The 22,053-nt window shown below is 35.8% G+C and overlaps 6 protein-coding genes across 11 annotated transcripts; 1 reads left to right on the forward strand and 5 right to left on the reverse strand.

The window, feature by feature from the left end:
• Nucleotides 1–25: 25 nt before the first annotated feature.
• On the reverse strand, nucleotides 26–2,179 carry LOC18012355. Its single transcript, XM_006394780.2, has 7 exons — nucleotides 2,032–2,179; nucleotides 1,853–1,939; nucleotides 1,495–1,779; nucleotides 1,028–1,189; nucleotides 893–946; nucleotides 658–804; nucleotides 26–506 (listed from the first exon to the last, which is right to left on the reverse strand). Exons 1-7 carry the CDS (start codon nucleotides 2,170–2,172, stop codon nucleotides 129–131), a joined length of 1,254 nt encoding a protein of 417 aa, XP_006394842.2. The 5' UTR covers nucleotides 2,173–2,179; the 3' UTR covers nucleotides 26–128.
• A 1,108-nt stretch (nucleotides 2,180–3,287) lies between these two features.
• LOC18012160 lies at nucleotides 3,288–5,378 on the reverse strand. Of its 2 annotated transcripts, none has more exons than XM_024151768.1 (7): nucleotides 5,256–5,378; nucleotides 5,076–5,162; nucleotides 4,784–4,903; nucleotides 4,378–4,539; nucleotides 4,232–4,285; nucleotides 3,996–4,139; nucleotides 3,288–3,668 (listed from the first exon to the last, which is right to left on the reverse strand). In XM_024151768.1, exons 1-7 carry the CDS (start codon nucleotides 5,376–5,378, stop codon nucleotides 3,288–3,290), a joined length of 1,071 nt encoding a protein of 356 aa, XP_024007536.1. The 2 variants fall into 2 exon arrangements, with proteins under 2 accessions (XP_024007536.1, XP_006394843.1); XM_006394781.2 differs by having other exon boundaries at nucleotides 4,619–4,903.
• A 1,131-nt stretch (nucleotides 5,379–6,509) lies between these two features.
• LOC18012282 lies at nucleotides 6,510–8,728 on the reverse strand. Its single transcript, XM_006394782.2, has 7 exons — nucleotides 8,588–8,728; nucleotides 8,403–8,489; nucleotides 7,792–8,064; nucleotides 7,516–7,677; nucleotides 7,382–7,435; nucleotides 7,137–7,283; nucleotides 6,510–6,972 (listed from the first exon to the last, which is right to left on the reverse strand). The coding sequence occupies exons 1-7, from the start codon at nucleotides 8,708–8,710 to the stop codon at nucleotides 6,592–6,594; spliced, it is 1,227 nt and encodes a 408-aa protein (XP_006394844.1). The 5' UTR covers nucleotides 8,711–8,728; the 3' UTR covers nucleotides 6,510–6,591.
• Nucleotides 8,729–9,601: 873 nt separating this feature from the next.
• Nucleotides 9,602–11,794, forward strand: LOC18012054. 3 transcript variants are annotated; one of them, XM_006394783.2, is made up of 3 exons: nucleotides 9,602–9,842; nucleotides 10,243–10,774; nucleotides 10,962–11,600. In XM_006394783.2, the coding sequence occupies exons 2-3, from the start codon at nucleotides 10,250–10,252 to the stop codon at nucleotides 11,598–11,600; spliced, it is 1,164 nt and encodes a 387-aa protein (XP_006394845.1). In that variant the 5' UTR covers nucleotides 9,602–9,842; nucleotides 10,243–10,249. The 3 variants fall into 3 exon arrangements, with proteins under 3 accessions (XP_006394845.1, XP_024006676.1, XP_024006677.1); XM_024150908.1 differs by having other exon boundaries at nucleotides 9,640–9,842; nucleotides 10,220–10,774; XM_024150909.1 differs by lacking the exon at nucleotides 9,602–9,842 and having other exon boundaries at nucleotides 10,250–10,774; nucleotides 10,962–11,794.
• A 653-nt stretch (nucleotides 11,795–12,447) lies between these two features.
• On the reverse strand, nucleotides 12,448–15,246 carry LOC18012055 (myrosinase). Of its 3 annotated transcripts, none has more exons than XM_024151736.1 (12): nucleotides 15,037–15,246; nucleotides 14,874–14,934; nucleotides 14,712–14,773; nucleotides 14,546–14,621; nucleotides 14,285–14,450; nucleotides 13,922–14,177; nucleotides 13,721–13,836; nucleotides 13,406–13,626; nucleotides 13,276–13,307; nucleotides 13,059–13,176; nucleotides 12,817–12,919; nucleotides 12,448–12,700 (listed from the first exon to the last, which is right to left on the reverse strand). In XM_024151736.1, exons 1-12 carry the CDS (start codon nucleotides 15,211–15,213, stop codon nucleotides 12,448–12,450), a joined length of 1,641 nt encoding a protein of 546 aa, XP_024007504.1. In that variant the 5' UTR covers nucleotides 15,214–15,246. The 3 variants fall into 3 exon arrangements, with proteins under 3 accessions (XP_024007504.1, XP_024007503.1, XP_024007502.1); XM_024151735.1 differs by having other exon boundaries at nucleotides 13,273–13,307; XM_024151734.1 differs by lacking the exon at nucleotides 13,276–13,307 and having other exon boundaries at nucleotides 13,059–13,146; nucleotides 13,359–13,626; nucleotides 15,037–15,213.
• Nucleotides 15,247–17,719: 2,473 nt separating this feature from the next.
• Nucleotides 17,720–20,792, reverse strand: LOC18012295 (myrosinase). Its single transcript, XM_006394786.2, has 12 exons — nucleotides 20,581–20,792; nucleotides 20,398–20,458; nucleotides 20,222–20,283; nucleotides 20,062–20,137; nucleotides 19,797–19,962; nucleotides 19,425–19,680; nucleotides 19,226–19,341; nucleotides 18,904–19,124; nucleotides 18,689–18,723; nucleotides 18,445–18,559; nucleotides 18,225–18,327; nucleotides 17,720–18,121 (listed from the first exon to the last, which is right to left on the reverse strand). Exons 1-12 carry the CDS (start codon nucleotides 20,755–20,757, stop codon nucleotides 17,869–17,871), a joined length of 1,641 nt encoding a protein of 546 aa, XP_006394848.1. The 5' UTR covers nucleotides 20,758–20,792; the 3' UTR covers nucleotides 17,720–17,868.
• Between the last annotated feature and the right edge of the window lie 1,261 nt (nucleotides 20,793–22,053).

A 22,053-nucleotide genomic window follows, 5' to 3' on the forward strand; every position in this document is an offset into this window, starting at 1 on the left:
TTTGATAAATTTCTTAGTAGGATTTTTAGATTTAATTAATATATAAGCTTATAACTTAACAATCCTTTTTATTCTCTCTCTATGAGCAAAAACTATGAGAAGAAACGAAGCTTTATAAAACGATGAGGTCAAGGGCAGCGAAGACTCTGGCCAGGCCCTCCGAAGAAAAAATGCGGCTCCGACTCTTCTGTTCTCTTGTGGAGAACTGTAGAATAACAGTCGTACTCATCCGAGAACTCGATGGGACGCTCAGGATACTTGAGCTGCAAGGAAGAGTCCTTGATCCTAATGTTGGTGTGGTAACAAGCGCGGGTATAGAGGTTATATGGCCACTCTCCACTTCCCATTGGAGTTTTGGTGTGTGGCTTTTTCCTCACGTTAGGGCTATACACTTCTCCACCCCACTGCACTGCGGTCGCGTTTTGTCTTAGGTGTTTGAAGAGTGTCCCTGGCCAGTATCCCAAAACGAAGTGTGGGGTTGATAGCCACCAATTCCCTTTCGGATCCTTGAGGAAACAAGGTCAAAGATATAACATAAGATGAAATTAATCGGACACTTGGACCAAACTTTAATATCCGATATGCTAAATCTAAAACAATACATAAGTTAGTAGAATATTTCGAAGGGTGATGATATAATGAATCAGAAAACATTACCAGAAAGATGCTAAGGGTTATGTGATATTGCTTAAACAATCTACTCGAAATATGTTTTAAGGTTGCACCTAGGGCTATCTGAGTACTTGTTTGCACGAAGCCTGAGCATAAGAGGTTCATGCAACCTGTTTTATGGTATGCATCCGTCTTGCAAACCCAATTCCAAAGAGTAGTTGTTAGTTCATGAAAGTGAATTCGATGTTTAGATAAGTCATGTCATCATGATGTTACTTACAGTCCAATAGGTGAAGAGTCGTGTGCGGTTGTCTCCGAAAACGCCTGGATTCACCTGAAATGGTGCATGGAAACCTTTTTAGGGAGACTAGTTAACGGTTTACTTCTGAAGCAAGGTATATGAATTTTTTCTTACCACCCAACCAGCTTCTATGGTCTCAGATATTTCCGGGAGACCAGCAAGCAGCCAAATTTGCGCGGAGCTGTAGTCGTTTTTTTGAACTCCTTGGGGATTCCAAACATTTATCTTGGATTGAGCACCGAGAAAATTGGACCCTACCGCAAGAAGAAACGCCTCCTGCATTGTCATCATCAAAGAATTTCTCGGTTGGCTAATATATAGTCCAAGATTTAGGCCTATAAATGTAGATGTGTAGTTTGGTATATGAAAGCTAAAACCTTATTCAGTCATCTATTCGACTTATTTTTTTAAAAAAAATTGATTTCCTTAAACATGGAAAACTAGCTTTTCAAATGATGTGAATCAAATCATAACAAGACCATAAGTTATATAAAATATTTCATAAATCATAAATTCCAAAACTAAAAAAAAAAGACTAGAAAATGTTCAATCCATTTTTGACATCATATAGTTTTACATACCGACCGGTCTTGTGGACGGGGATTGTGTGGTTTTTCAGCGGTTAAATTGATATTAGCCTCGTGTTGGTGTGCTTGGTCGAGAAATTTGTATATGTGAGGAGTTTTTCTTCCAAACCGAGACGGTGAAGAGGCTCTGCTTATGTCTTCTCTACTGACTCTACGAATCGGTATTGTCCCTACCGGGCATCTACCAGATTTTGACCAAATCTGGTATGTAACGGGTTTAGAAGAACCGCTCTTTGGAATATTACTCTTCTTTGACCCAAACTCCACACTCGGTTTCATCTGCATGCATATATAAATGTAGAACGAGTAAAGAAACAACTTGTAGAGTTGTTGTAGTATGTGATTTGTTTACCTGAATCTTGTGATTTGCTAAGGCGGGATGATCAAAAGCAGGTTGTTTATAGATATCCACACAATCTATTATATCTCCATCTTCGCTCTACAAAGTAAATGAACAATCGATTTGAGATATCAAAAACAAATAAATATACGCTACAGTAACATTTCTGAATTCTCAGACTCCATCCATACTTTGATCGTCTTTAATGCAGGTTTATTAAGAGTGTTTAACATCATATCGATCTCTTGGGAAGCTGTTCCGTAGACTCCATTGTAAAAGACACTTGCAATTGCAAAGGTTAAGAACATTGTCAATGCAGCTTGTCTTTCCATTTCTTTTTCTCGGTTCAAAAAAGGGATTTACAATATAGGTTCTCTTATTTCAGATCTTTAAATGCTTCCTAGTACTTAAAGAGCTTACAAAGCTATTTTACTTTTTATTTCTCAACAACATTTTAGATTTTTCTCTGTCCCTTTTTAATTAACAAGAAGTATAATAAATTATAAATTGAATGGTTCCTACTACTTATAATGCTTAAAAACCAATTTGTTCTGGTGACAAAAAAAAAAAAAAACCAATTTGTTCATTGTCTTTACTTTTTCATTCTTCGGTTATTAATTTTATAAGGAACACACACAAAAAAATCGAAAAAAGTTATATATTCAAATTAATACTAAGAATCTGCAGATCATAACTGTCAGGTCAACTTACCTACGATGGATTCTGCATTAACTACCATATAATGTTGGTTAAATTTTCCAAATTTTAGTTCGTGAAAGATGGACTTACGAAAAAGAATAAAATTTAAATTTTGTAGATTTATTACTATATACAGTGATTATGCATTATGAAGAACAATCTAGTACTCCCTCTGTTCAGAATTATTTGATGTTTTAGAAGGTTTTTTCTGTTCAGAATTATTTGATATTCTCACTTTTCAATGCAAAATTTAATGAATTTTTATAATTTTTGACTTTTTATATTCTGCAGATAATCTTCTTATTGGTTGAATGATATTTAAATGAATTATAAATAATATTTTTAGTATAAGAAAAATAAAAATTAAATGAATCCTTAAACTGTGTGCAAAAACCTTAAACATGCTTGCTTGTCTATATCTTTATAGTGATTATTTTTCTTCTTTTTATACGGTTGCAAATGTCATCTGAGTAAATATGAAAATCTTCAGCTGTGTCGCTTTCGTCTTCGATAATATCTAAAGAAAATTCATTATTAGTTATTTTCTTCTTCACGATTTAATATTTCTAGGAAAATTATATTTCTAATTCTTTGTTGAGCATGCAAATTCATAAATTTTTATTTTTTATTTTGCATTTAGGTTGTCTTATATGTCCTATATATAAGTTAGACATTTGCTATTACAACATATAGATTGTGACTGACAAAAGAAAGAGGAGAATTAACATTGAGAAACATCAACATGAGATCAAGGACAGAAACGATTCTGGCCAGGTCCTCCAAAGAAAAATTGCGGCTCTGACATGTACGTTTCCCGGTAGAGCTTTGTAGAATAACAGTTATACTCATCAACGTACTCGGACAGATGCTGAGGATACTTGATCTGCAAGGAAAAGTCTTTGATCCTAATGTTGGTGTGGAAACAAGCATAGCCCAAGAGGTCATATGCCCAAGCTCCACTACCCATTGGCGTTTTGGTGTGTGGCTTCTTCATCACGTTAGGGCTATAAACTTCTCCACCCCACTGCACTGCGGTTGCGCTGTGTTTGAGGGAGCTGAAGAGTGTACCCGGCCAGTAACCCATCACGTTGTCTCCGCAAGTTAGCCACCAGTTCCCGCTGTTTGGATCCTGCCAGTGCCAGAGAGTATACATGCCACAGTGCATTTTACAACCCAAAACAATTGGTAATGTAAAGGTTTGTGCCCATTATATACTATATTAATGTTAGATACAACTTTACTTTCAATGTGGGACATTTTACCACATAGCTTTAGGTTTCAGATTTTTAAAGCCAATTTTTGGGCGGATATGTTTTCTACATTAACCAAAAGAGAGAAAAAAACATAAGGAAAAACAATATTTTTAAAATCTTTCGCGGGACAAGATATATATTATTGTAATTGATTTTTACAGAATGTGAGGGATGATGATCATATATAAACCAGAAATTGTTACCAGGAACATGCTAATGCTGATGTAATATTGTTCATGAAAACTCGAAACGGGATCTATGGCTGCACCCAATGCGAACTTAGTAGTTGTTTGCACAAATCCGGAGCATAAGAGGTTAATGCACCCTGTTTTAGTGTATGCGTCTCTCTGAAAATTCAAATATAGAAAGACTAGTTATGAACTGATGGAGGTGTTTGAGATATTCCAAAGTCAGGTAGTCATGTAATGATGTTACTTACAGTCCAGTAGGCAAAGAGACGTGTGCGAGAGTCTCCGAAAACGTTTGGATTCACCTGAAATAGTTTTATAGAGAACGGTTTAACGGTTTAGTAGTTTACTTCTAACGCAAGGTATAATACTTCTAGCTAGAGTGAAAAAAACGTACCATCCAACCAGCTTCTATGCTCTCAAATGTATCTGACAAGCCACCAAGCAGCCAGATCTGAGCAGAGCTGTAGTCGCCAGCTTGAACTCTCGGAGGGTTCCAGACATTTATATCGGATTGAGCGCCAACATAATTGAAACCTAGAGCGACAATGATCGCTTCCTATATTTTTTTCCGGTTAACTAAACCATTTTAGTTTTGATGTGTCTGATTTCTATTTAATGTTAAATACTGTACATACCGATCGGTTATTTGGGCGGGGCTCGGTTAGTTTTTCAGCTGTTAAATTGAAATTGGCCTTGTGCTGAAGTGCGTTGTCGAGAAAGTTGTATCTACGAGGAGTTTTTCTTCCAAAATGAGACGGTGAAGAGGCTCTGCTTATGTCTTCTCTACTGACTCTACGAACCGGTATTGTCCCTATGGGACAGTTTCCAGATTTGGACCAAATCTGGGACGTGATTGGTTTAGCAGAACCGTTGTTTGGAATATTGGTCTTTTTTGTATCGAACTCCACACTAGGTTTCATCTGCATGCATCAATGTAGGGTTGGTGAAGAGATAATTTGTAAGGTTTATAAAAATAAATCGTAAAAATCCGCTTTTATCCATTTATCCGTTTTGATCCGACTCAAAACATCCAGATAACTGTAGTGTTCACTCTACAATTTGTTTAAAAGTGGCTGTGTAGAATCTTTTTACCTGAATTTTGTGGTTCCTTAAGGCGGGATGATCAAAAGCATGTTGTTTGTGGATATTTACACAATCTATTATATCTCCATCTTCACTCTACAAAAAAATTCAATTGATTTGGGAACTCATAAACCAAAAAAAATATATACACATGAAATATTATATTTTGCCTTCAGATTCCATACATACCTTGATGGTCTTCAACGCTGGCTTATTAAGAGTTTTCAATTTCATATCTATATCTAAAGAAACTTTCCCATAGGCTTCATTGTAAAAGCAACACAAAATCGCAAAGGTTAAGTACAATCTCATTGCCACTTTTTGTCTTTGTTTTGCCTATGTTACAAAGAATAAATTTAGGATATAGGCAGGACCAGATCTGAGAATTTGAGGACTAGAAACAATTTAAAAACAAATATTTTTTTTTTGTGATTTTGAGCTGAAAAATTCGTAAATAACCAAAGAAAAATTTTTGGGACTGTAGACAGATGTTTCATCAGGCTGTCCCCAGATCCGGTCTGGATATAGGCTTAGAATCTTGAACCTTTCTACTTATAGAGTTTAAAAACAATAATTGCAAAAAAAAAAAAAAACAGAATTCTGATAGATAAAAATTAAAAAACTATCTGCAGATTTGGCTCACATTGGGCCAATTCTTTATGCGATGAAAGAAAGATTACCTTACTAAATATGATCCCAGTAATTACAATATTTTCTAAACTTCATTTTCTTTGTTGCTTTTAAGTCGGTGCAAAACGTCACAAGTTAGCTTACCGTATATGGATTCTCCTTTGACTAACTCTGTTAACGGTTAATATTTAATCCTCTTGCTTGTTTTTTATCCTTCTCAGTCAAAACAAAATTTAACTAACACATTAAATGCGATATATATCATATGGACTCTCCCAATTCAATTTTTGTTTTTTATGTCTACTCGGATGCCTTCCTTCATCGCAAAAGAACTGCCCACGTTGACTAAAAATTCATAATTCTATTTCTATGCTCTTCCGGTTAACCAAAAAAAAAAAAAATTACAGGTCGGCTGAATTTATATATATATATAGAAATTAAAATTCGTTATTCCGCAGTATTACTTTTTAACATATAAAGGAAAATTACTTGAGTTTTTAATATGAATTCTTAATAGTAATATGTCAACACTGTCAAAATCAGTTCTCGTCTTATCTTATTTTTAGTTTTAAGGGTTAAATATAATGTATCTTCAAAAATAAAAATCAGAGACAATTTCTAGAGTTTGGGTACAAAAAGGAGGAAAAGAGAGACAATAGTAAGACCAGAGCAGTTGGTATTTGATTAATTAAGAGCAAGAAGGAGGAAAAGAATAGAAGTTGGTTCCATCTCAGTTTATGAAACCACAGTTTTATTCATTGAAGTTTTTTTTTTCTTTTTTGAACAAATTCATTGAAGTTCAAATTCAGTTTATATAGATTGAAAAGTCTTATCAATTGGATTAAAGAGGTTGAAGTATTCAAATATATGATTTGTTCTCTATTAAAGGTTGGAATCAAGGACAGCGAAGATTCTGGCCAGGTCCTCCGAAGAAGAAAAACGGCTCTGACTTATACGTTCTCCGGCTAAGCCTTGTAGAATAGCAGTTATACTCATCAGCGTACTGGGACAGATACTGGGGATACTTGATCTGCAAGGAATAGTCTTTGATCCTAATGTTGGTGTGGAAACAAGCCTCGGCATAGCGGTTAGATGCAAATGCTCCACTTCCCATTGAAGTTCTTGTGTGTGGCTTCTTCCTCACGTTAACGCTATACACTTCTCCACCCCACTGCACTGCGGTGGCACTGTGTTGGAGGTAGCTGAAGAGTTTCCCGGGCCAGTAACCAATCACGTTGTTTCCACAATGCAGCCACCAGTTCCCGCTGTTTGGATCCTGCAAACTCGGTCGAGGATGAAACATGAAAGTTAGATAAAGATTAATTGACATTTTTAAACTACATATGAAAAAGGCACACTTATTATTTTGTTTTATTTTTGGCTGAGATGAATTTGAAGAATGTGAAGGATAATGATCATAGAAAAACTAGAAAATGTTACCAGGAACATGCTAATGGTGATGTAATATTGTTTATGAGATGTACTCGAAACAGGTTCTATGGCTGCACCCAGGGCGTATTTAGTACTTGTTTGCACAAAACCTGAGCATAAGAGGTTGATGCAGCCTGTGGTAGCGTATGAATCTTTCTGCAACCCAGTTAGAAATAATAGTAGTTTTTAGATTCATCATTCGTCGAAGTGATCAATTGAGATGTTCCAAAACTCGGTATAGTAATGTGACTTACAGTCCAGTAGGTAAAGAGCCGTGTGCGAGAGTCTCCGAAAACGCCTGGATTCACCTGAAAATAGTTTTAGGGCGAACGGTTTACCGTTTACTTTTAACGCAAGGTATAGCACTTGTAGGGAGAGAAAAACGTACCACCCAGCCAGCTTCTATGCTCTCGAGTTTGTCTGAGAGACCACTAAGCAGCCAGATCTGAGCAGAGCTGTAGTCGTGAGGCTGAACTCTCGGAGGGTTCCAAACATTTATGTCAGATTGAGCGCCAACATAGTTGAACCCTAGGGCGAGAAGGATCGCTTCCTATTTCATCAACAAGAGAAGAAGTGTTTCTAGTTAGATGTATGAATTAAGGTTTTAATTTTCTAGTTAGGTAAGATTCTACGATTTGTTTTTTTTTTTTTTAAATTTGCATACCGATCGGTCCTTTGGGCGGGGTTTATTTTCAGCTGACGTTAAATTGAAATTGGCCTTGTGTTGGTCGAGAAATCTGTACACGTGAGGAGTTTTCCTTCCAAAATGAGACGGTGAAGAGGCTCTGCTTATGTCTTCTCTACTGACTCTACGAACCGGTATTGTCCCTGTGGGACAGTTTCCAGATTTGGACCAAATCTGAGACGTGATTTGTTCAGAAGTACCGTTGTTTGGATTTGTGGTCTTCTTTGTACCAAACTCCACACTCGGTTTCATCTTCATGCATAAATTTAGAATCGGTAAAAATAAATTAAAAGCGTGTCAAGACACACGGGGTCTATATGGTGAAATATAATAAAAAATAATAATAGTTGACTTGAAGATGAACAAAAATAAAAGGGTTTAATTCAATTAGTGACATTTAACTACTACACTACGAGCACTTTTATAATTTTTGGGATCCAAAATTTACATCTAAATTTGGGGATATGGACATGTTTCTTTCCCCCCAATTTTTGTCAACAAACATAGACACGCCTTTTGGGTAAAAATAACTTGTAAATAATTTCAGCATGAAAATTACTAAATGACATGCATGTGAAGAATTTGTTTACCTGAATCTTGTGGTCTCTTAAGGCGGGATGATCAAAAGCATGTTGTTTGTAAACATCTATGCAATCTATTATATCTCCATCTTCACTCTAGAAATGAAATAAATGGTGATCAATTTTTGGAACTCTGAAACCAAATAAAAATATACACAAGAAGTAATATCTCTGCTTTTAGATCTCAACCATACCTTGATGGTCTTCAACGCTGGCTTATTAAGAGTCTTCAATTTCATATCGATATCTAAAGAAACTTTCCCATAGGCTTCATTGTAAAGGCAACTCAAAATTGCAAATATTAAGAGCAATCTCATCGCAGTCTTTTTTTCTTATTTTTCTTATGTTGAAAGAATGGATTATGATATAGGCTTTGAATCTTGATTCCTACTTATAATCGAGGTTTTACATAATTACCATATGGTTTATAAATATATAGTAATATACTAATATGATAGGTGCAAATTAAAAAACCAGTCAGCACATTTGGCAACCATTTGGTCAATTCTTCAATATATGAATGTTGGAATTCAGAAAAACTTACCATATATGAATGTTCAATTATTATTATTTCATCTATTTGAGTTGGTGCAACATGTCATCAACATATATGGATTCTCCTTTGACTATTTTTTTGTTAACGGTTTGTGTTTTGGTTAATTCTCTCTTTCTCAAGTCAAAACAAATTTTAACTAACACATTCAATGCGATTTGTTTTATCTTGCTCTCGATATATAAAGCACGGGTTTTCCCAATTTCCGTTAGTTAAATTTCCCCATTGCTATTGAGGTTCTCGTTCCTTCCTCTATCACAAATCAATTGTCCAAGCTGGCTAAAAATTGGCTATAAAAAAATTGGCTTAAAATTCATATTGGATCATGGATCAACATCTATCTTAATCACTCTTTTTTCTATTTTTTATGTCTCGCTCCTTTTCGTTTTCATTGCGCAAAAATTCGAATGCAAGTAGTACAACGAAAATGAAACTCGAAATACAAACTAATATTTAAGTATGATGATAATATTTCGTAGGCTAACCCAACCCTCATAAGACAGGCTCTAAATTAAGGTTACGAGTCAAAAGATTAGTGCACTCAAAAAGGTGGCCTTTTTAATTGCAGTGGTCCGATTCGTCCGAACATCGTTGACACGAAAGACTCTACATAGATGATTTGTGATATGGATGACCCCCAAAGAAAAAAAAAAAGTTAGGACGGCTTTGAAACCTAACCTTCTCTGACCTCTGGAGTCTTCGCTATCGAAATGTCAAAACTCGAAATTTACTGAAAATGGTCACCAAGCATACGCGAAAAGCCTTCACCTTCTTAAAAGCCTTCACCTTTATTTATACTCGAATTCATCCTCTCTCACTCTCTCCACCCTGAATTCGTAAGTTCTTTACGGCCACTGTGATCTCATCTTCCCACGATTGAAAGTTGTTTACTTTCTGTAAGTCTTCTTCTTCTTTTTTCTGGGAACACCAGAAACCTCGGCGGTTTTCTCACGGATTAATTTCTTGAAGTAGCTCTTGCTCTAATTTTATTTAGGAATTTCAAAGCTTTGTCGGAGATTGCTCCTAAATTTATTCGTAGATTACTAAGTGGTGGAAAAAAAATTGGATTTTGGGATGGTTAATGATTATCTTGTGGTTTAGTTTTAAGATCTTTTTAATAACTTTTGATTTCAAGAACTATCAAGGCGTTTCGGGATATATCTAGTGATCCAGAGTGTGTACATTGCTATTATCAAAGTTTTGATTTTTTGTGATGTTACTTTGATGTTCTTGGTTTAGGAGTTTAAGCAGAAACAGAATCTATATAACGCAGACGCCTGTTTACTAAATTTCTAGTGTAGGGATGCTGAGTAGGGCTCTTCAGCTGGAAGAAGGTAAAGACATTCTGGTTACAGGCGGCGCTAGGACAGGGCTAAGTAAGGCGTTTCCTTTCAAGCTGCTTCTTCTGCTAGGGTTTTTTCTAGCTTTCTCTGTTGCTTTCATCATCATTAGTGTATCCACAATCAAGTATTATGGAATCAATACTGTAGTGACCTCAGTTACTTCTACTTTTGTGCCTTGCCGCGAGAAACCAAATGTTCTGAATAAATGGATTAAGCCCCCTCTAGTTCTTATGCATAATATGACCGATGAAGAGCTCCTTTGGCGGGCGTCTTTCGTGCCTCAGAGAAAAGACTATCCCTTTAACAGGGTCCCCAAAATCGCGTTTATGTTCTTGACAATGGGTCCCTTGCCGCTTGCACCGCTTTGGGAGAGGCTTCTCAAGGGTCATGAAATGCATTATTCAGTGTACATCCATTCACAAGTTTCTTCTTCAGCCGAGTTTCCACCTTCCTCTGTTTTCTACCGTCGGCAGATTCCAAGTCAGGTATAGCTCTTTATGTACATACTTTGCAAGTTTTTGTTTTGTTGAAAAACTTGTCATTTGAATGACTTGTTGGGATGCTAATTGCGTAAGGTGTGAGCAGATGTTAACGAGTATGTTTGTGATCAACTTTTAAATTGGTGGTTTATACATATCTGATGGTGATTGGATTGTCTTCATCATTGGGCAGGTTGCAGAATGGGGAAGAATGACAATGTGCGATGCAGAGAGGCGGCTTCTTGCAAATGCTCTGCTCGATATCTCAAACGAATGGTTTGTTCTCCTCTCCGAGTCATGCATTCCCCTCTTCAACTTCACAACTATCCACGGTTACATAACCAAATCAAAGCACAGCTTTATGGGTTCATTTGACGATCCCAGTCCCTATGGCCGAGGCCGCTACAATGGCAACATGTCCCCTGAAGTTTCAATAAACGAATGGAGAAAAGGGTCTCAATGGTTTGAGGTTAACCGGGAGCTTGCAGTTTCCATTATCAAAGATACATTGTATTACCCTAAATTCAAAGAGTTTTGTACGCCCGCTTGTTACGTGGACGAGCATTACTTCCCAACAATGTTGACTATTGAGAAACCAGCGGCCTTGGCTAACCGTAGCTTGACTTGGGTGGACTGGTCGAGAGGTGGACCACACCCGGCTACATTTGGACAGTCAGATGTCAGTGAGGAGTTCTTTGCAAGGATCTTGAATGGTGACAACTGCACTTACAATGGAGGAAACACATCCATGTGTTATCTCTTTGCTAGGAAGTTTTCTCCGAGTGCTTTGGAGCCTTTGATTTACATTGCTCCCAAGATTCTGAGTTTTTGAGCTGGTAATGACACTAACAAAAGTCATGAAATTTACATAGATATCATGAAAATGTATGTGGAATTGGGTATATTAAGCTGAGATTGAAAGTGTCTTTTTATTTTTTTTAAATGAAAATGTATGTACTTTTTTTATACCGAAGCTGACAATTAATTTCCATTTGTATTTCAGCAGATTAATAACAATACACTTTCTATATGGCCATGATCGTTGGTTCTCAGATCTCGCTTACTCGGTTTTCGTTTGTCTTTTGCGCTCTGCTAACAAGATCTTTATCCATAACTATGTATAAGTAGTTTTTTGTCACATCCAAAAGAATGTCTTAACGAGTTATTGCCCAAATGATCTTTCGTGAATGAAGATGAGTAATCGTCAGATTAGTCGTACATGTGTTATTCTTTAAGGTTTAATAAATTCAAGTGTATAAGCTTGTGCATAGGCTATGTCCTCCTCAAGTGGTGCTCTGTTTTTTTTTTTTTTTTTCGGTTGTCACAATTTTATAATCTCAAAATGTTCAAAATTAGTATTTAACATGTGATACGACAAAAGTGAAACGTCAAGTCAGTTAATCAGATCTCCTTTTTTTTTGTCTGTGTTATTTCAGCCTTCTGATCGTTTGGCTCGTTTTGTTTAAATTAGGTTCTTTTTCTCAGGGACCTTGACTTGACATAATGCAGTGGTAAATAATCAAAAGTATTGTATTCATGATTGATATAGATATTGATCCTCCTCTATGGAGAATCTTTTTGTTTTATTTAGAGTACAGTGTTATAGGTGGAAGAAGCTCCTTATTTTATGGAGCAAAGTAGAAAAAGAGTGAGACATGTTGACATGGAAAAAGAGTGTTTCATGCATCTGCGAGCTTCTTGTTCTTGAAGGAGAGGCCTGAGCGGAGGAAGTCTTGTTTGGCAGCTGGAGGTTTGATGGTGGTAACGTTAATGAACTTCTGGAACCATTGGCCAGAAGCCTTGAGGTTTCTATCATTGAGGTCTGTCCAGTTAACGTAACTGAGTCCAAATCTGACAGTAAAGCCTTTGCAGAATTCATAGTTATCACCAAGAGACCATGCAAAGTATCCTTTCACGTTGACACCCTTCTCCCTGAAAAACAGAAACAATCATCATTATATATATATATATATATATATATATAGGCATTGATGATGATCATTTATGTATGTATATAAAGATTATCATATATAGTAGCATCCACTTACTTGATGACCTTACGGAGAAAGCAAAGATGACTGCAGAGATAATCAATCCGCTTGGTATCGTTAACAGCCACCTCGCGGGTTTCGTTACCGAAGGAACTAATTCCTAAATAATTAAAACCGTCATAGTACATGAACAAACATTCCACAATTAATATTAATATACGTGTGTATTTTGAGAGTCATCAATTTCTTAACATGTAACTGAGTACTATATATATATAGATGGAAAGAGATGAACTCACCGTTCTCGGTGATATAGATTAAAGGGTCACTATATTTGTTTTTGAAGTAGTCCATAACGTAATAAATGCCTTTTGGGTAGTAATAGGCGTTTTTTGTTGGGTCGTCCTCTAGAGAGAACTGAGAAAGGAAATATAATATAAATGATCACAAGAATATATTCGGATGGTGTTATTATTTGCTTATATAGAATAAGGGTGGATCATGCATATATACCACAGGACCAATAAATTCACCACGTGAATTGTTATCTGTAAAACACAATTGGATGAAAAAAAATTGATAAGGATATATGTATATATTGAAAGGTTGTAACTAATTGAGTGGAAGTAAATAGAGTGGTACGTACATGTGAGCGTTGTGTTTGGGTCCATCATGGCAGTGTGGTTTTCGGGAGGGACTATGGTATTATTTGGTTGGACGTACTGAGTGACGTAATAGTTGAGACCAAGAAAATCATATGAACCAGCAACGAGTTTGGCTTCTGCTTCAGTGAAGTCGGGAAGCTTACGACCCAGACTTTTCCTCATGATGTCTGGGTATTTACCCTTTGTTAGCGGCTCCATGAACCTGATCCATGTACATTAATATATACCTTGTGAAAGAACAGCATATATATTAGCAATGTTTTTTAAAAAAAATCATTTTGTTGTTTTGGACGTACCATCCAAAGAAGAATTCTTTCATCGTCTTAGTTGCATTAATGCATCCCTCATCAGTCTCGTTATATGGAAGAAACCATCTAGTTATCATCACAGGACCGATCTTCCCTCCTTGGAACTGTGGTCACGATCACAAATGATATGATTAAATTGTATAATCAGATATGTTAGAGATGAATATTACACAACCGGAGAGAAATCACCTTATATTTCGTCCTGTAAAGATCAACCACTGCGGCATGAGCAAGAAGCTGGTTATGTGCAACGATATAGGGTTCGGTCGAAGAATTTCCTCCGTAACATCTGTCATCAACCGCAGGAGAACATCGACCCGGTGCATCTGTTCCGATTGCATAGCCTCTCGTAGGCACTGTGTACAACTGGTTGATTGTGATCCAGTGCTTTACCTTTCCACCAAATTCCTTGAAACATAGATCCGCATAATCTCTAAAATCATCTCTGTGCATGCATATTTATAGAATCATCTCATTAATGTTCGTAACTAGATCAAATCTATATGTCCGTATATATGTTTCTCTTTTTATTTATCTCTCTTCATAACATACATGATCGTGCGGTCCAAGAAACCTTCATACTCATCTTGCAATGTTTGAGGAAGGTCCCAGTGAAAGAGGGTAACGAAAGGCGTTATCTTCTTTGCAAGGAGGCCATCTATGAGTTGGTGGTAGTAATCAAGACCTCCTTGGTTCACTCCCCTACTCACCTTTCCTTCTGTTCATTCATGTATATATTCGTATATTTACCCTTACAAACAATCACAATTGAATACAAAGACACATATACATGGTTTGATAATGTGTACATACTTGGAATGATCCTTGACCACGCAAAGGAGAATCTGTAGCCCGTAGCATTGAGTTCGTCCATAATGTCTATATCTTTCTGCAGTTTACGTATACAATCGCATTTTCGCATGTCAATCCACGCGTAGCTGATAGATAATCCAGTGAGCATATATACTGAGGAACTAACCTGCCATCTCGTATATGACTCACAAGTAGTGTCTCCATTCGCCAAATCTTTTCCGGCTTTCTCTGATAGAGATTACAAATACATTGACTATATATGTATGTATACATAGAGACATATCAACGACTTTCCTCTCATATATATGTAACCATGCAAACGACATACCTGGGTACCGGTGAGTGAATTCATCCCAAACGTTAAAACCACGACCCCTGCCTCCTTCGACCTGAAATGAAAAGAAACAACCATGAAACGTAAGATTTTAGTGTTTTTAAATGGTTCTTTTATACGTCAAAAGTGGCAACAAAATGTGTGATTTGTTACATGCCTGGTAAGCAGAAGATGCAACACCGAAGATGAAGTCTTTTCCGAAACTTGTACTGTTTAAACGTTCAGTGTTGCTACATGTGAATGGTTCCTTCTCTTCACAAGTAATTTTTTCATCTGCAGCTTTGCAAGTCGCAACAGCTACTAGCAAAACTAAGGCGAGCCTATGAAGCTTCATGGTTAAACTGTAGATGTATGTATGTGTGTTGTGTTGTATGGAACCTTGTGCCAATCTAGGGTTTATATAGCATTTTTTAGGAAGAGTTAGGTTTAGATATTTTAGTCTAGTGTCTTTCTATTTCGGGAGAGGTTTAGGCCAGATGAATCCCGTGTGTTCACTTACTTTAGCTCAATGTTCACCGATATTGGTTCTATTTGTCGTTTTGTTTCCACTTCTTAGAGTGGCTTTGCTCTTCAATCGACCATTTAATTGAAGAAAAAATGTTGCATTCTTAATCTGAATTGTGAATGGTTGAATACTATCTTCTCTAGAGTTTAATTCGTAGGTTGATGTAGAAGCAAATAACAGAAAAGGCATCGAGAAAAATATGGGATGAAGTTTAACGTGTTATTTTATTGATTTGATTGTTGTACTTTTAGAAATATAATCATTTGGTTTCTTTCGTAAATGAATATATATATGATATCGAATTTTTAAAACGATAGAACCCCAAGATAATAGATCATAGTTTTATATGATGAAAATAGAAGTCAGCTCGATAAAAATAAGATTTCCACACATACAGAAATAACAAGTAACATAAAACAATTTACGAATACCGTAAATGACATAAAACAAAACCGACGAAAATGTAATTTGACTTGTCTCTCTTCTTTAGACAAAATAAAGAAATATATTATCATTTACTTGTTATCATCATTTCTGTTGTTATCTAATGCAACTACCTCTTTTTAAGCACATGTGTTCCTTATGGGGAACACGACTTGGAATACGAATGGTATCACATCTTCATTCGAACGTCGACAGTGATGCAGTGCAGCATTTGTCGAAGGTTTGCGTAAAACTAGAACAACATGCATCAAGATTCCTTGTAGTAGATGATGTTCAAACCCTCTTAAGTTGGACTTGTAGTTATAATTGACTCCAATCATTGAAAAATTCTATAGCTATATAATCGTGTTCAATCTAGTGTAACAATGTGTTGATGAAGAAGAAAAAACAAGTACAATATTGATCCAATGTGTCACTCGTCACGAGCCTCGCCTCTCAGGCTCTCACAGTCACAGCATATTATATTGATTTTTGGCCGCTCGATGATTTTATCACATGAAACCGGAGACTCCAAAAGACAAAAAAGGGCATGAAAAAACACGTTTATTTGTTTATTAAATTCGTCGTTAAGTAATTAGTTAAGTACTGGAGGTGATTTATCATCTGCAAAACAATAATCTTCCTCAGTCATTGATTTTTTTTTTTCGTTTTGCTTATTTATATTTAAATGTGAAATTAGGAAAAATGACCATAAAAAAAAAAAAACATAAAAACTAGCAGTCATATACTTCTGGCTATGATACAACAATACTAATTTAACAAAATGGACAAAATGAACCTCACCTTTATAGGGTTTATGTATTAAGATGTTGAAAGACAATGCATCGATTTATACAGAAGCATTGGTTTATATAGAGTACATATCATGTAAATATCACATTTTAGATTTAGAGTTTAGTTTTTGGGCTTAATTGAGATTGAGATTATGATTTCAGGTTAAGGTCTAGTTTTTAAGATCTCAGGTGTACGGTTTAATTAAGTTTTAGTATTTTCAACTGAAATTTATCTCCTTAAAATATGAAACCATCTTGAAAACATATTACTATTTTGTGTGGTTATATATATATATATATATATATATATAAACTAAAAATGATATGATTCAAAAGCTCGTTTCTGATTCTGTTGTTGTGTTTTATTTTTTAAATATAGTGAAAAAAAACTAAAAATTTATATAAGTATAAGACATTTTGAATTCTTATTTATTATTTTTTTTTTTTGCAAAACTATACGCATATACCAAAATTAATTAGGATAATTCTCAATCATTTGTGTTTGGTCATTGGTGTTTATGTTTGTGATGGGAAAATAATTAAGTTTTTAAAAATCTTAAAGGCTGTGGACTTATTTGAAGAAAACACGCACAAAACATAAAAAAAAACTTAGAAACGCAAATCAAACAAACAGTCAACCGCTAATTAGGGTACACCACGATGGGTTCGCTGTTTGAACGAAAAGAAAAGTAAAAAAAAAACATATGTAATTTGATTTGGTTTCACTGTTTGAGCTAATTAAGTATGATACGTCGTCTTTGCCTCTTTGGTCTAGTTTTTGAGTTTGCAATATTAGGTTTGGTTATACATACAGTTTACTTTATTGGATATAACTTGGGTGTATTAAAAGTGTATGTATACTTGAACTCCCCCAAAAAAATATATATGTATACATATAGCTGAACTTATTAAATTAATAAGTGAATTTTAAGTTATTCCGTCCTTTATTTTCCTGTTACATTTAACCGGTTTACGGGTTTATATTTGTGGGGTGTGTGTGTGGGGGATGTTAAAATAAAAAATATAGAGGAAAATTCAGCTTGCCAGGTTGGTTCGTTATTTGTAATTTGGGGTTGTTTTTCTCCCATATACCTTGGCTTGACATAATGTCCTAGTAGTAAATAAAAGTAAATTATTCATTAATATATTGATCATTTCTTTATTGGGAATTTGTTTTATTTAGAGTACAGCATAGGTGGAAGAAGCTCCTTATCTATGGAGCACAGTAGAAAAAGAGTGAGACATGTTGACGTGGAAAAAGAGTGTTTCATGCATCTGCGAGCATCTTGTTCTGGAAGGAGAGGCTTGAGCGAAGGGAGTCTTGTTTGGCAGCTGGAGGTTTGATGGTGGTAACGTTAATGAACCTCTGGAACCATTTGCCAGAATCCTTGAGGTTTCTATCATCGAGGTCTGTCCAATTAACGTAACTGAGTCCGAATCTGACGGTAAAACCTTTGCAGAATTCATAGTTATCACCAAGAGCCCATGCAAAGTATCCTTTCACGTTGACACCCTTCTCCCTGAAAAACAAGAACAGTCATCATTATCTCATCATATAAAGTCCTACGATATTGATGATGATGATCATATATGTAAGTATCATATATAGTAGCTTCCACTTACTTGATGACCTTACGGAGAAAACAGAGATGACTGCAGAGATAATCTATCCGCGAGGAATCGGCAACAGCCTGCTCACGGGGTTCTTCACTAGGAGTACTAATTCCTATAATTAAACATTCATATTGTACATGAAAAAATATTTTGAGTTGAACAGTCATATGTTAAAATACAGTTTACATGTAAAAGTACTATATATAGATGGAAAGAGATAAGTACGTACCGTTCTCGGTGATATAGATTAAAGGGTCACCATATCTGGTCTTGAAGTGGTCCATAGTATAATAAATGCCTTTTGGGTAATAATAGCTGTTACCACCGGTTTTGTCTTCAGCAAACTGAAAAAGGGGATCAAATAGTTATTATATATATAAGAAAAAAAAAAAGAAGAAGAAGAACTAATGGGTGTTAATTTGCTTAAAAAAAAAAAAAGGAGAATGAAAGACTAGGGGGTGGATCATACATACCAGTGGACCAATTATTTTACCATTTACATCATCATCTGTACACATAAGGATGAAATAACGGATCGTCACTCACAAAGTATATATGCTGTAATGAAAAGAATATATATATATTTATTTATAGAAAGGAAGAATATATATATATAGAAAGGTTGTAGCTAAGTTGAAATTTTTGTCAAAAAAAAAAAAAAAACTAAGTGAAAATAGAGTGGCGGTACATGTGAGCTTTACGCCTGCGTCCATCATGGCAGTGTGTTTTTCGGGAGCGACGGTGTTCTTATTTGGTTGGACGTATTGAGTGACGTAATAGTTGAGACCAAGAAAATCATATGAACCAGCAACGAGTCTTGCTTCTGCTTCCGTGAAGTTGGGAAGCCTACTACCCACAATTTGCCTCATGATGTCTGGGTATCTACCCTTTGTTAGCGGCTCCATGAACCTGATCCATGTATTTTTTTTTTTACATTAGTTTATATATACAAGATATATTATAATGTTTTCTTGTAGTATAATTATAATACTGTAATGTTCAAGACGTACCATCCAAAGAAGAATTCTTTCATCCTCTCGGTTGCGTCTATGCTGGCCTGGTCATTCTTATCAAATGGAAGAAACCATCTAGTAATCATCACAGGACCAATCTTCCCTCCTTGGAACTGTGGTCACGATCACAATGATATGATTAAATTATATATAATCAGATATGTTAGAGATGATTACACAACCGGAGAGAACTCACCTTATATTTCGTCCTGTAAAGATCAACCACGGCAGCATGAGCAAGAAGCTGGTTATGTGCAACGATATAGGGTTCGGTAGAAGAATTTCCTCCGTAACATCTGTCATCAACCGCAGGAGAACATCGACCCGGTGCATCTGTTCCGATTGCATAGCCTCTCGTAGGCACTGTGTACAGCTGGTTAATAGTGATCCAGTTCTTTACCTTTCCACCAAATTCCTTGAAACATAGATCCGCATAATCTCTAAAATCATCACTGCGCATATTTATACAATCATTTCATCAATGCAATATAATCAGATATTCAGACCTATATATGTTTTTTGTTTTTGTTTATCTCTCTTCATAAGAAGTATTGCATGAAGAACATACATGACCCTGCGGTCCAAGAAGCCTTCATACTCATCTTGCAGTGTTTGAGGAAGGTCCCAGTGATATAAGGTAACGAAAGGCGTTATCTTCTTTGCAAGGAGGCCATCTATGAGATCGTGGTAGTATTTAAGACCTCCTGGGTTCACTCCCCTACTCACCTTTCCTTCTGCTCATGCATGTATATATATTCGTTTATTTACTTCTCCAAACAATCATAATCAAATACAACGGCACATATATACATGATTCGATAATGTGTACATACTTGGAAGGATTCTTGACCACGCAAAAGAAAATCTGTAGCCAGTAGCGTTGAGTTCGTCCATAATGTCTATATCTTTCTGCAGTTTTACGTATACAATCGCATGTCAATACCACACGTAGCTGATAGATAATCCAGTGATAATATATACTAAGGAACTAACCTGCCATCTCGTATATGACTCACAAGTAGTGTCTCCATTCGACAAATCTGGTCCGGCTTTCTCTGATAGTGTTTACAAAGACATTACTAATGTATAAATAGAGGCATGTGTATAAACGACATTCGTAGGCCCTAGCTCTCATATATATATATAAACATGCCAATTAAACGACATACCTGGGTACCGGTGAGTGAATGCATCCCAAGTGTTAACACCACGACCTCTGCCTCCTTCGATCTGAAATAAAAAGAAACGACCATGCAACGTTGGATTTTTAGTGTTTTTGAATGGTGATTTTTTATAATACGTCAAAACTCAAAAGTGGGGTCTGGCAACACAATGTGTGATTTGTTACATGCCTGGTAAGCAGAAGATGCTACACCAAAGATGAAGTCTTTTCCGAAACTTTTGCTGTTTAAACGATCAGTGTTGCTACATGTGAATGGGAGGTTCTCTTCGCAAGTAATTTCTTCATCAGCTTTGCAAGTTGCAACAGCTGATAAAAAAACCAAGGCGAGCCCAATAAGAAGCTTCATTGTTAATCTGTAGATGTATGTGTGTTGTGTTGTGTGGAACCTTGTGCCAATCTAGGGTTTATATAGCCTTTGTTAAGAAGAGTGATGTATGCATTTTCTAGTCTTAGTGTCTTGATATTTTGGGAGAGGTCTAGGTCAGATGAATCCCGTGTGTGTTCACTTACTTTAGCTCAATGTTCACTGATATTAGTTTTATTTATTGTTTTGTTTTTTAAAGTGGCTTGCTTAACCGACGAAAATGTAACTGAACTTGTCTTACTTCGTAGGACAAAGGAAACATATAGTCATTGTCGGGAACATGACTTAGGAATATGAATGGTGTCAGAGTGTCACATCTTCAATCGATCGTCGATACTCATGTAGTGCGCATATATTGAAGGTTATCGCAAACCTAGCATCAAGATTCCTTGTAGTAGATGATTTTCAAAACTTCTTAAGTTGGACTAACTGTAGTTAAAATTGACGCCATTAAAGACATTGAAAAATTCTATAGATATATATGATCAAGTGTTCAATCTAGTGTAACAATGCGATGGTGAAGAAGAAAAAAAATATTTACAATATTGATCCAAGGCCACACTCATCACGAGCCTCACCGCTTACAATCACAACATTTCTTATTGATTTTGCCGCTCGATGCTTTATCACATGAAACCAGAGTTTCCGAAAGATTAAAGAAAACGAAAACCAACCAACTTTGTCGCTTTTTTAATCGTTATTAAATGATTGGAAGATTCGTGATGGATTCAGATTGGATATGTGGCTTTCGGATTTCCGATCTTTGTATACCATCCAAAAATCATGATATTTGTGGATATTCGGTTCTGAAATAAAATACTAAAAAAATAAGAAAAGTTATTAATATAAAAAGTTTGGAAAATAGTTTAAAAAATCTTATAAATTAGAATCCCGCCAAGTCCCAATTCATCATTTTCATAGTAGCCTCTGTCCAAGCCGTAAATTATGTAATAGCATGGTTAACTATATCTCTCTGGTGGGATCACGATTAAGTCCCTCGAACAATTGATCAATTCTTGTTTTTTGAACCATAAAATCTAGAGAACACACATCTTTCAGTGACTCGCAAGCACCGCCCCTTGCCTAAATCATCCAAAGCATAAGCTCTTGGCCACATTATAATTAATTGAAAATAAGGCCACAATTCAGAAGTCATATATTATAATGTTAGTCAAATGTCCTTGTTTCAGTTTTTTTTTTTTTTTTTTTTTTTTTTTTGACGCCTGTCCTTGTTTCAGTTAAATACTTTAGATATTGGCTAATTGATTGCTCTTTGTT

Source organism: Eutrema salsugineum, unplaced genomic scaffold (assembly GCF_000478725.1).
Source record: "Eutrema salsugineum unplaced genomic scaffold, Eutsalg1_0 scaffold_6, whole genome shotgun sequence".
In the NCBI taxonomy this organism is placed as follows: Eukaryota; Viridiplantae; Streptophyta; class Magnoliopsida; order Brassicales; family Brassicaceae; genus Eutrema; species Eutrema salsugineum.

Bases quoted from the DNA above. Each gene is read 5' to 3' on its own strand.
- LOC18012355 (XM_006394780.2), bottom strand. From the start codon at position 2,172: ATGGAAAGACAAGCTGCATTGACAATGTTCTTAACCTTTGCAATTGCA. The intron at 805-892 runs GTAAGTAACATC...TGGGTTTGCAAG, and splicing joins GACTCTTCACCTATTGGACT to ACGGATGCATACCATAAAAC. The intron at 507-657 runs GTAATGTTTTCT...TGTTTCCTCAAG, and splicing joins TAACCCTTAGCATCTTTCTG to GATCCGAAAGGGAATTGGTG.
- LOC18012160 (XM_006394781.2), bottom strand. From the start codon at position 5,378: ATGAGATTGTACTTAACCTTTGCGATTTTGTGTTGCTTTTACAATGAA. The intron at 4,904-5,075 runs GTAAAAAGATTC...TGATGCATGCAG, and splicing joins TAAGGAACCACAAAATTCAG to ATGAAACCTAGTGTGGAGTT. The intron at 3,669-3,995 runs GTAACAATTTCT...TGGCACTGGCAG, and splicing joins TCAGCATTAGCATGTTCCTG to GATCCAAACAGCGGGAACTG.
- LOC18012282 (XM_006394782.2), bottom strand. From the start codon at position 8,710: ATGAGATTGCTCTTAATATTTGCAATTTTGAGTTGCCTTTACAATGAA. The intron at 8,490-8,587 runs GTATGGTTGAGA...TTTCATTTCTAG, and splicing joins CAGCGTTGAAGACCATCAAG to AGTGAAGATGGAGATATAAT. The intron at 7,284-7,381 runs GTAAGTCACATT...ACTGGGTTGCAG, and splicing joins GGCTCTTTACCTACTGGACT to AAAGATTCATACGCTACCAC.
- LOC18012054 (XM_006394783.2), top strand. From the start codon at position 10,250: ATGCTGAGTAGGGCTCTTCAGCTGGAAGAAGGTAAAGACATTCTGGTT. The intron at 10,775-10,961 runs GTATAGCTCTTT...ATCATTGGGCAG, and splicing joins GTCGGCAGATTCCAAGTCAG to GTTGCAGAATGGGGAAGAAT.
- LOC18012055 (XM_024151735.1), bottom strand. From the start codon at position 15,213: ATGAAGCTTCATAGGCTCGCCTTAGTTTTGCTAGTAGCTGTTGCGACT. The intron at 14,774-14,873 runs GTATGTCGTTTG...AATCTCTATCAG, and splicing joins ATTCACTCACCGGTACCCAG to AGAAAGCCGGAAAAGATTTG. The intron at 13,308-13,405 runs GTACGTACCACT...TGTGTTTTACAG, and splicing joins CCCAAACACAACGCTCACAT to ATAACAATTCACGTGGTGAA.
- LOC18012295 (XM_006394786.2), bottom strand. From the start codon at position 20,757: ATGAAGCTTCTTATTGGGCTCGCCTTGGTTTTTTTATCAGCTGTTGCA. The intron at 20,459-20,580 runs GCATGTAACAAA...TTTTTATTTCAG, and splicing joins TAGCATCTTCTGCTTACCAG to ATCGAAGGAGGCAGAGGTCG. The intron at 19,125-19,225 runs GTACGTCTTGAA...TACATGGATCAG, and splicing joins AAAGAATTCTTCTTTGGATG to GTTCATGGAGCCGCTAACAA.